Here is a 13,512-nt window from a genome sequence, read left to right as displayed (position 1 = left end):
GTATTTTGTTTCTTTGTTTGTTTGTATGGGGTTTGGTTGTTTGTTTCTGTTTTGTTTGTCTCTTTGTTTTTGTTTGTTGTTTTTTGTTTGTTTCTTTGGGGTTTTTTTCGGGGGTGGGGCGTTTTCTTGTTTAGCGGTTTGGTTTTTTGGGGGTTGTTTTTATTTTATTTTGGGGTGGAGGGGGCGTTGTATTTTGATATGTTTTTGTTTGTGATGGACTACAGTGTGCTTTAGACAAAACACTCATCGAAGTGCTCTGTTGTGAAAATATCTAAGCTGTGCTGTATGATTTCCAGCTAACATCCTCAAACAAAAACTGCACTATTTGACAGAACCTTCTTTATCTTTCTCGTTGCTGACAGTAGATTATAAGAACGTATTCAGGCCGTTTGTACAATCCGAAATCATTTTTTCCTGTTTTCATGTTTCATCTCTGGAGTGTAGTTTCATTGGATTATCATTTGAAACACTTGCAGTGACATCCACCATTGTGATGAAGACATTGAATATCCTTTCACTGCTTCTTTTGTTCACAACGTGATTCACACTCGGCACAACAAAATTAATTGGGTTCTGCGATTGCGGAGTTGGGACTGATTGTATGAAACGCAAATGTGAATCAAAGTTTGAGTCCGACAAGAGCTGCTGCAAGACACATTTGGAATGGACAGAAGTACATGACGGACAAATACATTCCCCGTCACATTTCCATTTTCAGATCTATGTGCTTATGTTGTTAGAATGTGAATGTGGAAATCAAACACTCCAGACAATTTGCGACATAGATTCTTGTCTGCTGGGCAGTTAATTCCAGCTACATAGTCTGAACACATCGCAACGATTGATATTTGGACATTCGGTGTACTCATGTGCAAATATGTTAATGGTTATTGCCACAGGTCACTTGCAAACACGTATAGAATTGGAAGTATTTACGCATAGAGTTTCTTGTTAACATAATGTTATGTGAGTTGATTAGGATTTGCCGTTGATCCATACACTGTCAATCGGCTGAGGAGTTTCAGCAGCTGAGATCATTGATTACTGAGTTTATTTTTTGCGACGCCTTAGCAATGTTCCAGGAATATCACTGTGGAAGATACCAGAAATGGGCTTTGCTCATAAAACCTATGAGGGCAATCGAACCCGGAAATTTTGCATGATGAGCAAACGCTTTACCCAAAAAGCTACCTCACCGCCCTAGTCAGAAAGATGGTAATGTCAAGCAGAGCATATGTTCGTTTGTGGTTAACAGTGATAAACGGCGACAGGTTAAATACCAGATTGAGGCTATCTTCCGCAATAGGATTTGTCCACCGTTAGCCTCACATTGTACTTCCACGTTCTCTCATTTGGCCAGGAAACGGCCTCCGTGTGATTTGCACATCACGTTTTCCAGATGCCTTGGTTGAATACAGATTTCAATTGCGGATCGCTGAAGGCAAAGAGCAATAGGTTTATATGGACCATTGACAAATTCTAGTCGTGTCAGTAGCATTGAATTTTCCTTCATCGTCGTGCTCATCTACCGTATTGAACAAAGCCTACATGTGTGTAGTTCACACTAATACATCAGAGATTAGACTTCCTTGGGGATATTAGGACTCCATATCCGAGATTGGACCGGGGCCGCAATTATATTACATCAATCATTCCTTAAAAATACATAATGGGTCACACTGTGCGTTTGATACAAATTAGTTATACTCCGTTGCGAAAATATCTAAACATGCATGTTATGTTGTATGATGTCCAGCTGCTAAATTTGCAAGAACCTGCATTATATTTCATTCGTTTGTGATACGCCTACGTGTAGTTGACATTAGTTATAAGAACGTATTCAGGCCGTTTGTACAATCCGAAATCATTTTTTCCCTGTTTTCATGTTTCATCTCTGGAGTGTAGTTTCACTAGATTGTGATGAAGATATTGAATATCTTTTCGCTGCTTCTTTTGTTCACAGTGTGATTCACAATCTGAACAACAAAACTAATTGGGTTCTGCAATTGCGGAGTTGGGGCTGGTTTTATGACACCCAGCTGTGAACCAAATATTTTTGGTGCCAAACAATTCTGAGTTTGAGTCCGACATGATCTGCTGCAAGACACATTTGGAAAGGGAAAGAATTACATGCTAATGAAAACATATAGGACGTGTAAAAGGCCTGTGCACATTCCACATCATCCTTCCATTTCCAGTTCAATGTATACTCGATTTTAGAAATCTCGATGCAATTATTTCGCAGATGTAAATGTGGAAATCAGATACTCCAGACATTTTACGACAGCTACTCTGTAGATTCTTGTCTTGCTGGACAGTTAATTTCAGTCGAATTGTCAGAACACATCATAACGACTGGTATTGTACAGTCGGTGTACTCATGTGCAAATGTATCAATGTCAATGGTTGTTGGAACAGGTCAGTTGCAAACACCTACAGAACTAGACGTGTTTGGGCATAGAGTCTCTTGTTAACATAATGTTATATGAGTTGGTCATGATTTAAAGTTGATACATAAAATGTCAATCAATTTCATCAGCTCAGATCCCTGATCATTGAGTGTAGCTTTACGCTGCCTTTAGCAATGGTCCAGGAATATTACGAAGGGAGATACCAGAAATTGGTTTTGCACATTGAACCCATGAGGGCACGAATCCGGGAATTTAGCGTGATGAACAAACACTTTACCCAACAGGCTACCTCAGTGCCCTAGTCAGACAGATGTCACTATCACTGTTATGACGATAAAGTTCAGCATAGTTTTGTAGCTGTTAACGGTGATGAACACCGAAAGGTTACATAAGGTCACATAAGTATATATTCATATTCGGTCTTTGTCGATTTAACGAAAAGCAACTAATGTACCCCTATGGCATTTTCTGTGTATATCCCCACTACACACATCAGAAATATGGACAAGCGCTTGTGAGACCTTTAAAATACGATTGTTGATTGGTGTGTGCGTTATTTTCCAGTTTTCGATCATGTCGCCGTAGTTCTGTGATGGACCTTTACATGTTGTAGGGAGGCTGGATAGTAAACCGGGGCTCACTTTATCAGTTTTGTGACCGGCAGTAGGGGGCCTATGTTCAGAGCATATATGAATTTGGCTAGGACGTTTAACCTACACTTTGGGTATATTCATGATCTTACATCATAGTCAACTTGCTGTCTCCCGTCTGGCCCACCTCAGTTACACTTTCAAAAGGATCGTGAATGTTTCATAATTAGAAATGTGCATGACGTTTTAGAATCATAAAATATCAACTCAAACGACTTTTTAAAAAAAGATAGCTTTTCAGTTGTCAACTTTCTGTTTCAGTCAAGAAATAATCCTGCCTATGTACAATATTTCACAGCCAGAGGTACGACTGTCATGTCAGGATTTGAAATAGTATTATCTGACCCTTGGTCACACGTTTACAACGTCCAAAGCCGAAACAGATATATCAAAAAAGGTTGTTGTTATTCACAGGTGGACATTTCAAAATTTGGCTCTTCATTGCCAATGATCACGATATCTGATACAACGCCTTGGTTCGTATAATACCGGACAGATGCCACCAGTCGGGCAGGATTTGTTGAACTGTTTCCAAACACCTGGTTTCATCCTGTAGGGTTTTGTCGTTTTTCCCAAGTCCACGTCTCTACACCAAAAGCACTTAGCTCTTTACCAGTTACTGTTAGGGCTTCCATCTCATGCTGCTACCTCACATTACATAGAGTCATACGCCTGCCCCTATCTATTATTGCATAAATGTATCCATTTACTGCTGTAGTTTACATCTAAAATATCAGTTGTATTAGCATCACAAGATACCAAACTATTTGTAAAGTGATATAATGTTATTTCACTCGAAGAAATGGTTTAAAGAAATATAAATACTGTACAGTATTTCAGCCTCAGAAATGCAATACAGTCATAAAAACCTTGAACCTTTTTCACAGTTTGATTTTAACACTGGATATAGCGTTATCGTACACCACCATTGTATACATTTACCTTGCACTACACCTCGCCTGACATTACCTGGAGAAACGATTCCTTCTTGGTTGCTATAGGTCGCCAGTCTGTTTTTTTACCATCAAGAAGTAGATTCATCGCCGATCCTCAACAATATTCATCAGGAACAAAACTCAAATTTCTGTATCTTTCGTAATATGTTTTGTCCACTGTCATCGTTACATTGCACTTCCACGTACTCCCATTTGGCCATGAAACGGCCTCCGTGTGATTTGCACATCACGTTTTCCAGATGCCTTGGTTGAATACAGATTTCAATTGCGGATCGCTGAAGGCAAAGAGCAATAGGTTTATATGGACCATTGACAAATTCTAGTCGTGTCAGTAGCATTGAATTTTCCTTCATCGTCGTGCTCATCTACCGTATTGAACAAAGCCTACATGTGTGTAGTTCACACTAATACATCAGAGATTAGACTTCCTTGGGGATATTAGGACTCCATATCCGAGATTGGACCGGGGACTTAGTTTTGTTACATCAATCATTCCTTTAAAATACAAAATGGGTCAAACTGTGCGTTTGACAGAACTCCATTGTGAAAATATCTAAAATGCATGTTATGTTGTATGATGTCCAGCTAACATCATCGAACATAAGCTGCACATGCGACATTTGCAAGAACCTTCATTACATTTCATTCGGATGTGACACGCCTGCTGGTAGTTGACATTAGATTATAAGAAAGTATGCAATCCGAAATCATTTCTTCCATTCATGTTTCATCTCTGGAGTGTAGTTTCATTGGAGTATCATTTGAAACTCTTGCAGTGACATCCGCTGTTGTGATGAAGACATTGAATATCTTTTCGCTGCTTCTTTTGTTCACAATGTGATTCACAATCTGAACAACAAAACTAATTGGGTTCTGCGATTGCGGAGTTGGGACTGATTGTATGAAACACATCTTTGAACTAAATATTCTTGGTTCCAAACAATCCGGTGAGTTTGAATCCCACAGGAGCTGCTGCAAGACACATTCGGAATGGACAAGAATTACATGACGCACAAATACTAATGGAAACAGGTAGAGATATTAAATGGACAATACACATTCCGAATCACCTTTCCAGGCCTTTGTACTTACGTTTTCAGAATTCGCGATCCAATTAATCCTCAGATGTAAATGTGGAAATCAGATACTCCAGACAGTTTACGGCACGTACACTTTAGGTTCATGCCTTGCTAGACTGTTAATTTCAGTCGAATTGTCAGAACACATTATAACAATTGGCATTATACAGTCGGTGTACTCATGTACAAATATCAATGTCAGAGGTTGTTGCAATAGGCCACTCGCAAACAAGAATAGAACTGGAAGTATTTGGGCGTAGCGTCTCTTGTTAACATGACGTGAATTGATCATGATTTGCTGTCAAGATAGGCATTGTCAGTCGGTTGAAGTGTTTCATCAGCTCAATGAGTTAAGTTTTACACTGCAGTAATATTTCCGCACAATCACAGTTTGGGACACGTAAAGTGGGCTTCAGGGTTTGTACCCATATGGGGAATCACACCCTGGTCATCGGTGTGGCGAGCGAACTACTAAGCCAATATGTCGTTAGCTACCCAAACTTTAGTTGATTATGTTGATTTTGATCACCTTTCCTGACTTCCTTTAAAAGAACTATGAAAATCGTCTGTAATCACAATGGATGAAGAACATAAACCTAATGATGACACACGTAGTAGACCTATTTTTTCACTTCATACTCCCTGAAAACACTGAAACTGACATTAAATCAACCTGTGAAACAAATCGACTAATGTTTTAGGCAGTTCGCAAATTTTTCACACTGACTGTAACATGTACATGTATATGTATACTTCTCTTCTCCTTCATTACAAGGATGACACCTATCCAAGCTACAAATTCATGCAATTAATTTTCCTATTTGAATATATATTTATGCATGTAAATCTAACATTTTCAGGTTGCGTGGGCGATTCCCCACATGGGTGCACTGTATGAAATCATTTTTGTTGTCCTCCGCCCTGTCCTTGATATGACTAGAGTGTTGCTGAAGGAGATGGAAAATCTTATTCACTCACTCACTTGAAAGCTTTCTGATCTTTGCCAATTACCCTATTGCTCTCTATACAGCTGAGACAGAAAATGAAGAAAGGAAAGCAATAACGAACGGCAATCAAATGCGCTGCAGTTAGCTACCCAGAGTTCTGTCCCTTAGGTGTGCCAGACGCCTGTGATCCTATGAATCTGGCCTGATTTTTTTCTGGTTCCATGCTCGTGACACTAATTAATGAAGATTGTTTTATGAAAATAATGTTGAAACGGCTTTACACCTTTCTCTCAGATGCAAAAGCCCAATGGTCACTCATTCACAAGCTCAAACACTCACTCATTCACAATATCAGACACTCACAATATCATCCATTCACTCATACTCAACCATCCATTCAATCACTCATCCGCTCACACATTCACTCACAATCATTCACTCCTTCCATCATTGTTCACAGATCCCCGGCGCAGGATGAAGGAGAGTTTGGTGTTCCTGGTGTTCGCTGTGGCGGGCTCCTGTGCGGGCATCTTCTGGACCAACAGTAAGGACAACGACTACCCCCGCATCGGCCGCCGCAGCTTCTACACCGCCAGCAGTGAAAACACATACCCCCGGATAGGTCGGAGCGGAGGGGTGGAGGACACGTTTAGGGATGGGATTGAGACACGTGGGTCATTCTTCACCCAGAGTGATGAAAATACCTTCCCAAGGATAGGCAGAGGAAACGACAACAATGACGGGAACAGCGTCAATAAAGTAGAAGGAAAACTCCAAATTGAAAAGGGATCTCCATACCCAAATAGTAATGAAGATACAAAGTCTCTGACAAAAGCTCAGACAGGGCTTGGAACAACGTTCAGTCTACCAGCTCCCATACTCTTCTTTGCCTGGGATGTTAATGGTACGTTGATTTGTTAGATGACTAATCTGCAAGGTTCACAGAAAAACTTGTCCTGTTATGCATTACACATTCCTTTGGTGACAAATAACCTTTTTTGAAAGCCGTCACTGTAGTGAAGACGGTTTAAATTCCCACAAGTCCACTTGACGGTGCAAGCCATTAAATGATCATTTGTAAGCCCCTGCGAGCTTCTGCGAATTTTTCCAATCTTTGGACCATTCCTTGCCTCTGGTACAAGATGAGGGAGAATATGGCGATGTCCATGTGTATGGTTGCTGGTTTGTTTGTGATGGGGTCTAAGAGATTGGGGGTAATTTAACCCCATTTGTGTCTCAGTTATATTGATGCTGTATGACTGCAGATATATTGATTGTTGAATGTAATCATCAAATATAGACCATCCAGTTATTAACACAATCAGTATTAAATTACCCATTTGGAATACGATGATCTGTAAGCCCGATGAGCCAATCGGTTTAGTTGTCTGCAAACACAAGCACAGGTTTCTAAAACCAAACTCTAACCTGTTTCTTCGCGACTGATAAAACCATTCCGCCATACTATTAAAGAAAGCTTCATCTCGCTTGGACAAGTTACAAAAATCCATTTGAGAACTTACCTTACCTTACCATCTCCTTAAGCCCTGAAGAAGTTTGTAAATTAAACATTAGAGACCCCACACTGCATTTCTAACAATACAAATGTCAAACTTCCAAGCAGCTCTCCTTTGAAGTAGTTCACAGGAACAATTGTTGTAGTTCAAAGGTTTAATCAGGGACATTGTAGTGCTTGTCGTCAAATGATAATTTTTGTCAGTTGTACTGTCTCCTCGGGGACATGATGGTGCATGACATAGATGATGATAATTTGTGTGAGCTGTACTGTCTCCTCGGGGACATGATGGTGCATGACATAGATGATGATAATTTGTGTGAGCTGTACTGCTTCCTGGGGGACATGATGGTGCATGACATAGATGATGATAATTTGTGTGAGCTGTACTGCTTCCTGGGGGACATGATGGTGCATGACATAGATGATGATAATTTGTGTGAGCTGTACTGCTTCCTGGGGGACATGATGGTGCATGACATAGATGATGATAATTTGTGTGAGCTGTACTGCTTCCTGGGGGACATGATGGTGCATGACATAGATGATGATAATTTGTGTGAGCTGTACTGCTTCCTCGGGGACATGATGGTGCATGACATAGATGATGATAATTTGTGTGAGCTGTACTGCTTCCTGGGGGACATGATGGTGCATGACATAGATGATGATAATTTGTGTGAGCTGTACTGCTTCCTGGGGGACATGATGGTGCATGACATAGATGATGATAATTTGTGTGAGCTGTACTGCTTCCTCGGGGACATGATGGTGCATGACATAGATGATGATAATTTGTGTGAGCTGTACTGCTTCCTGGGGGACATGATGGTGCATGACATAGATGATGATAATTTGTGTGAGCTGTACTGCTTCCTGGGGGACATGATGGTGCATGACATAGATGATGATAATTTGTGTGAGCTGTACTGCTTCCTCGGGGACATGATGGTGCATGACATAGATGATGATAATTTGTGTGAGCTGTACTGCTTCCTGGGGGACATGATGGTGCATGACATAGATGATGATAATTTGTGTGAGCTGTACTGCTTCCTGGGGGACATGATGGTGCATGACATAGATGAAGATAAAAGTGTAGTATTTGTACCGTTTACTGATGGGCAAGATGATGTATGTTGTAGACTAAGTTACATTGTCTTAGCTGTACTGAACCACCCCATCTAAGGCATAGAATCAATAAGTATCTTATTCCTCAGATAAAAAATAGGATTGTCCTAGTTTACCGTCTGACCATTGGTAAGATGTTTTATGCAGTAGAAGAAAATAGGATTGTCGTAGTTTACCGTCTGACCATTGGTAAGATGTTTTATGCAGTAGAAGAAAATAGGATTGTCGTAGTTTACCGTCTGACCATTGGTAAGATGTTTTATACAGCAAAAGAAAATAGGATTGTCGTAGTTTACCGTCTGACCATTGGTAAGATGTTTTATGCAGTAGAAGAAAATAGGATTGTCGTAGTTTACCGTCTGACCATTGGTAAGATGTTTTATACAGCAAAAGAAAATAGGATTGTCGTAGTTTACCGTCTGACCATTGGTAAGATGTTTTATGCAGTAGAAGAAAATAGGATTGTCGTAGTTTAACGTGTAGCCAGGAGTAAGATGCTGCATGTCGTAGATGGAGTGAACTTGTGATAGATATACAGTTTTGTATGACTCCACTGATAGTTTATCTACAATAGCTGTAAGGTGTATGTCGAAGGTACTTGTTAATAGGGACAAGATCATGACACGGGTCATCGTCGATATGTCTCGAAGTGAACTTTGAACATGGAAGTGCTTGAAGTATAAAAGGACGGAATGGTGTGATATGTCGATGCTAGGTTGACACGTAGTGCATCCTCGTGTGTTGTTGTGTGTGTACAGGGAAATAATTGGCCAGTCTTTACATGTATATTTGAGGGGTCAGAGTTGCTCGTCAATTACAAAGTATAGCGATTCTTAGACATGATACACAGTGGTCGATCGCATACAAACTTATTCAATATATGGTAACTAAAACGGAAGAAGAGGTTGAGATGATAGTCGTCAATCATCTATTTGGTAATTGTCCTCTCTGATACTGATAAATGGAACCCAGATGTTAATTAAATGGAATTGTCCTACAATGTATTGTCGAGAACGGTTTGTATTATGGAAGTCATCGCCATCTAAATACGAGTAAATACCTCTCCGCTTGCAAAGGCCCTCTTGATAGTTTTCGTCTTCAAAAATAGTTTTTTGCGTTGTTGTTTGGTACTAAGGGGTTAGGGGTGATGGTGGTGGGACGGTACTGGTGTTTGTTTGATCGGGGTTTTTAATTGTTCTTTTTGTCTGTCTTTTCATCACTTCTGTTAGTTTGTGTACTAGTATTTTGGAGTTTTAACGCATAACAAGCAACATGCATATGGTATAAAGCAAATGGATTTATAGGACAATGCAGCCAATTAATTTAGAATCTTGTTTGTCTTTTTGTTGAACTGGATCACCAGTTTGGAATTAAGAAATCTTGCAGATTTGCTTTAAATCCTTACAAAAACATAACATTGCCACGTGTTTTGAAAATAACAATGTTATCATTTAAAATGGCAAAATGAGATTTGAAAAATGAATACGTTCATATGAGATGACAGTAGTAGATATATCTATATCCTGACTCATGAGCGCTAGGCTACATGAGTCGCTGGAAAAGACATATATAGTGTTAGATTTTAAAAAGAATTACAAGGTCATAAGGAATCCCCCTCGAGGCCAGTATTCTTCCAGTGATTCCTGCTAAATCAGAAGTATAGATATATTTATCACCAATGTGTGACATTTTGGAAACGTTATGAACAGTAACCCCAAACAACGTTTGAGCAGGGAGCCGTAGGGCGCACCGAGAAATCGACGTGTAAACTCCAATACTGCAAAGGTAGCTCGAGATGTTGGAATATTGTTGGACATGAAAGAACAGTTGTATATTTATTTCTCTACTGAGGTTTAGATGACCATTCAAGGTAGATTAGAACCGCTGGCAAGAATAGAATATTCTGCTCCGTAGACACCGTCAATTGATATCTGAGTCAGGAGTCTGTCAGCACTTTGCCCTAATCATGAAATTCAAGACCGTGACATTCAAAGAAATTATTGTGGTTGATATGCTAGTAATCGTTTCTGTATTTTTCTTCAGGGGATGACAGTTTATCACGTGATGAATTCGTCAACGGAATTGCTAACTCGAGGAAACGACGCCATCTTGTGTAGATATTTCCTCATTTGGGAAACTACAGCAAGGACTGTGCGATGACCTCACGTGGTGACCTTACATTGAGCCGTGAACCAGATCCCACCGCAAACAGACGCTAGGAAACGAAGACGCCATGCCACAACAGCTGCTAAAGACACATACAAACTCTCATATTCATACCGATTCAAATTTAACGTTCAATGTCCTGAAAATATAACAATTTATTTTTTGTGTTTTAAATTTAGCATCAAACAAATTTCTGTATTTAATCATCAAAAAAGAACATGAGATTCTCACAAAGGATAATGTTTATATTTTCTTGAGAAAAGCTATTAAACATTTTTTTTTCCAAACGTTCAGTACTCGTCTTTCAATTGGACAGCTGAACGCATCATTCATGAATTATTCAATGTGATTGTTACAGCTGATGTCTATCATGATGGGTATTGCACGAAACAAACCATAATAATCATCAGTCGAAAACCCTCATCTTGTGATGGGAAAACTAGGTGACTTGAACGACTTTGATCCTATGTCACATTTTGTGACTTCCTGTCACCTGATGCATTAAGAAGATAATTATACGCCAAAGCAAATCTTGGTGTTTAGAGTGGATTGGAAAATGTTGAACCTTGACTGCTGGAGATTGATACACGGACTAGTCCTTGTTGTTTTTGCTGTCCTTGGAGTTCATATATAATATCTTCGATGTTGCTGGGATGTGGCATGTATTCACGCACTCACTCTACATACCTACTTACTAACCTGCACACATTCATTCATCCACACGCTCGTCTACCGACCTAGAAGACACTTCATCATATGATTTATTACCACCTGGTGTCATCAGAGTTACGCTGCTTCATGATGGGAGGTTCAACTTATAACTCAAGCGAACTATTTATTGCAGTGTTAGTTACACACACACACACACACACACACACACACACACACACACACACACACACGCATGATGGAACTCATGGCGGCACTGTCGCTTCCGGTTCGCCCATGTCGCACAATGACAAGTAAAGCTAGCAACGGGTACGATTGCAGTGTCATACGAAAACACTTTATAAGATGACACATGTCGTTGCCCTGTAGCATGCTCGGTAGTGGGGAGATCAGAAAGGACGCCAGCACATTGTCAGCGAGTGTATCGAAGATAACGGCCGCATTATATCTCGCTTGACAGATGCAATACAAACGCCATTGGTCCGTACTAGCAGTACCAGTAGCTTCTTACGACGACGTGCACGACGCACGTTGGCACCAAGTGGTAACAATATTGAAAGCGACGTGAAACCTTACTTCACCTTATCTCTTCACTTTTCGGTGTCTGTGTCCAATCAAGATCCAGACGATCTAATCAGGATTCAGTGAAAACGGGAACATGTCGGGTATTTATTTGTGCAGTTCCATCAAAGCGATTTACTTTGATTTGGAAACGAGAAACGTACTGTTTGAATAAACGCACTCAGCAGATCTAATCTAATTACTGACATTCTGAAAGCGTTATAACAATCGGATGGCGCCTTCAGTTGTGGAAGTGAATTAGTGAGTGATTTGGTTTCGCGTCGCTTTTGAACAGAACTTCGGAATACATGATACGTCATTTCCCAGTGCAATAGAATCTGTCCGGAGAGATGGACAGAAGTATGCGGTACTTGTGCATACCAAAGGATACTTGCTGTCACCCTGCCTCGTGGCATGCGTTTCGGAGATGACCAACTACAGGTAAGCCACGACACGACATTTTGAGATGGGGATATAGCTACAAAATGTCACACTTGACTTTGGATCAATACACAAAATAAACGCCAGATAATTTTCAGTTTCTACCAAAGTACAAGGCAAAACTATCAGATTTTATTCCTGTATCTCAGTAATGTCATGAAGCCTGTCGGTAAGCCTGTCACGTGCATGTTTGAATAGAGTGCAGTTATCATTGCTACGGTAAATGTTTTTCGTCTAGCGATATGCTAAACACAATTTGTTTATAACGTTTTTAATGGAGTACGGGAGGGTCAGCTTAGGTTTACGCCGCATTCAGCAATATTCCAGCAACACCATGGCGTGGTACACCAGAAACTGGTTTCACACATTGTACCAAGGTGCTTAACCGAATCCGGGCATTCGGCGGGATGAGCGAACACTATAACCACTAGGCTATCCCACCACCTCTGCGTTTTACCGTGATTACTTGATAAGGAATAGAAGCTTAAAAGTTTCATAAAATTTGGTGCTTCATAAAGACATGAACTGAGATTATCACACACCCTGAACACCATGATGAACCTGCCTTTGACTTTATTATGATTGACATTGTCAGTGATCGCTTTCTGTAAAATGATAACAGGAAACTTATGTAGTTAATTGTTACAACAGTTTTTCTTATGATTAAAAACACAAAGAAATGTATGCAGCACCTGCAATGAAACTGTATCATGCACCGCTTATCTTCAAACGTGAAATATTTTGAAGAAAAGAACTAACACTCCCTTGCTAAACCATTACGTCCAAATACTTTGAAATCACACAACACATAGTATCGACTATTTGTCAAATTAATTACCCTGCCCATTTACCGAGAAATCAACTGAAATATATATAGAAAAGCTATTATCAAAACAATGATCCTTTTTAGGCTTTAACAAAGGGATGATTTGACTGCAAAGCTGCTGTACCCATACCTTAATAGCCGGACAATAGGACACCAACA

General features: G+C 40.0%; 1 protein-coding gene across 2 annotated transcripts in view; it reads left to right on the top strand.

Annotated features, from left to right (window-relative positions):
• LOC137298254 (HCS2 neuropeptides-like) overlaps positions 1-10,899 on the top strand; it is a 91,050-nt gene extending 80,151 nt beyond the window's left edge. For both annotated transcript variants that reach the window (XM_067830430.1, XM_067830429.1), the window contains exons 2-3: positions 6,504-6,947; positions 10,734-10,899. In XM_067830430.1, coding sequence (XP_067686531.1) covers positions 6,518-6,947; positions 10,734-10,807 — 504 coding nt within the window. In that variant the 5' untranslated portion in view covers positions 6,504-6,517 and the 3' untranslated portion in view covers positions 10,808-10,899. The remainder of the gene's footprint in view (positions 1-6,503; positions 6,948-10,733) is intronic.
• The last annotated feature ends 2,613 nt before the right edge of the window (positions 10,900-13,512 follow it).

This window comes from Haliotis asinina, chromosome 10, assembly GCF_037392515.1.
Source record: "Haliotis asinina isolate JCU_RB_2024 chromosome 10, JCU_Hal_asi_v2, whole genome shotgun sequence".
Lineage (NCBI taxonomy): Eukaryota > Metazoa > Mollusca > Gastropoda > Lepetellida > Haliotidae > Haliotis > Haliotis asinina.
Note: the sequence above shows the minus strand (reverse complement) of the source record. Positions and strands in the feature narration are given on the sequence as shown.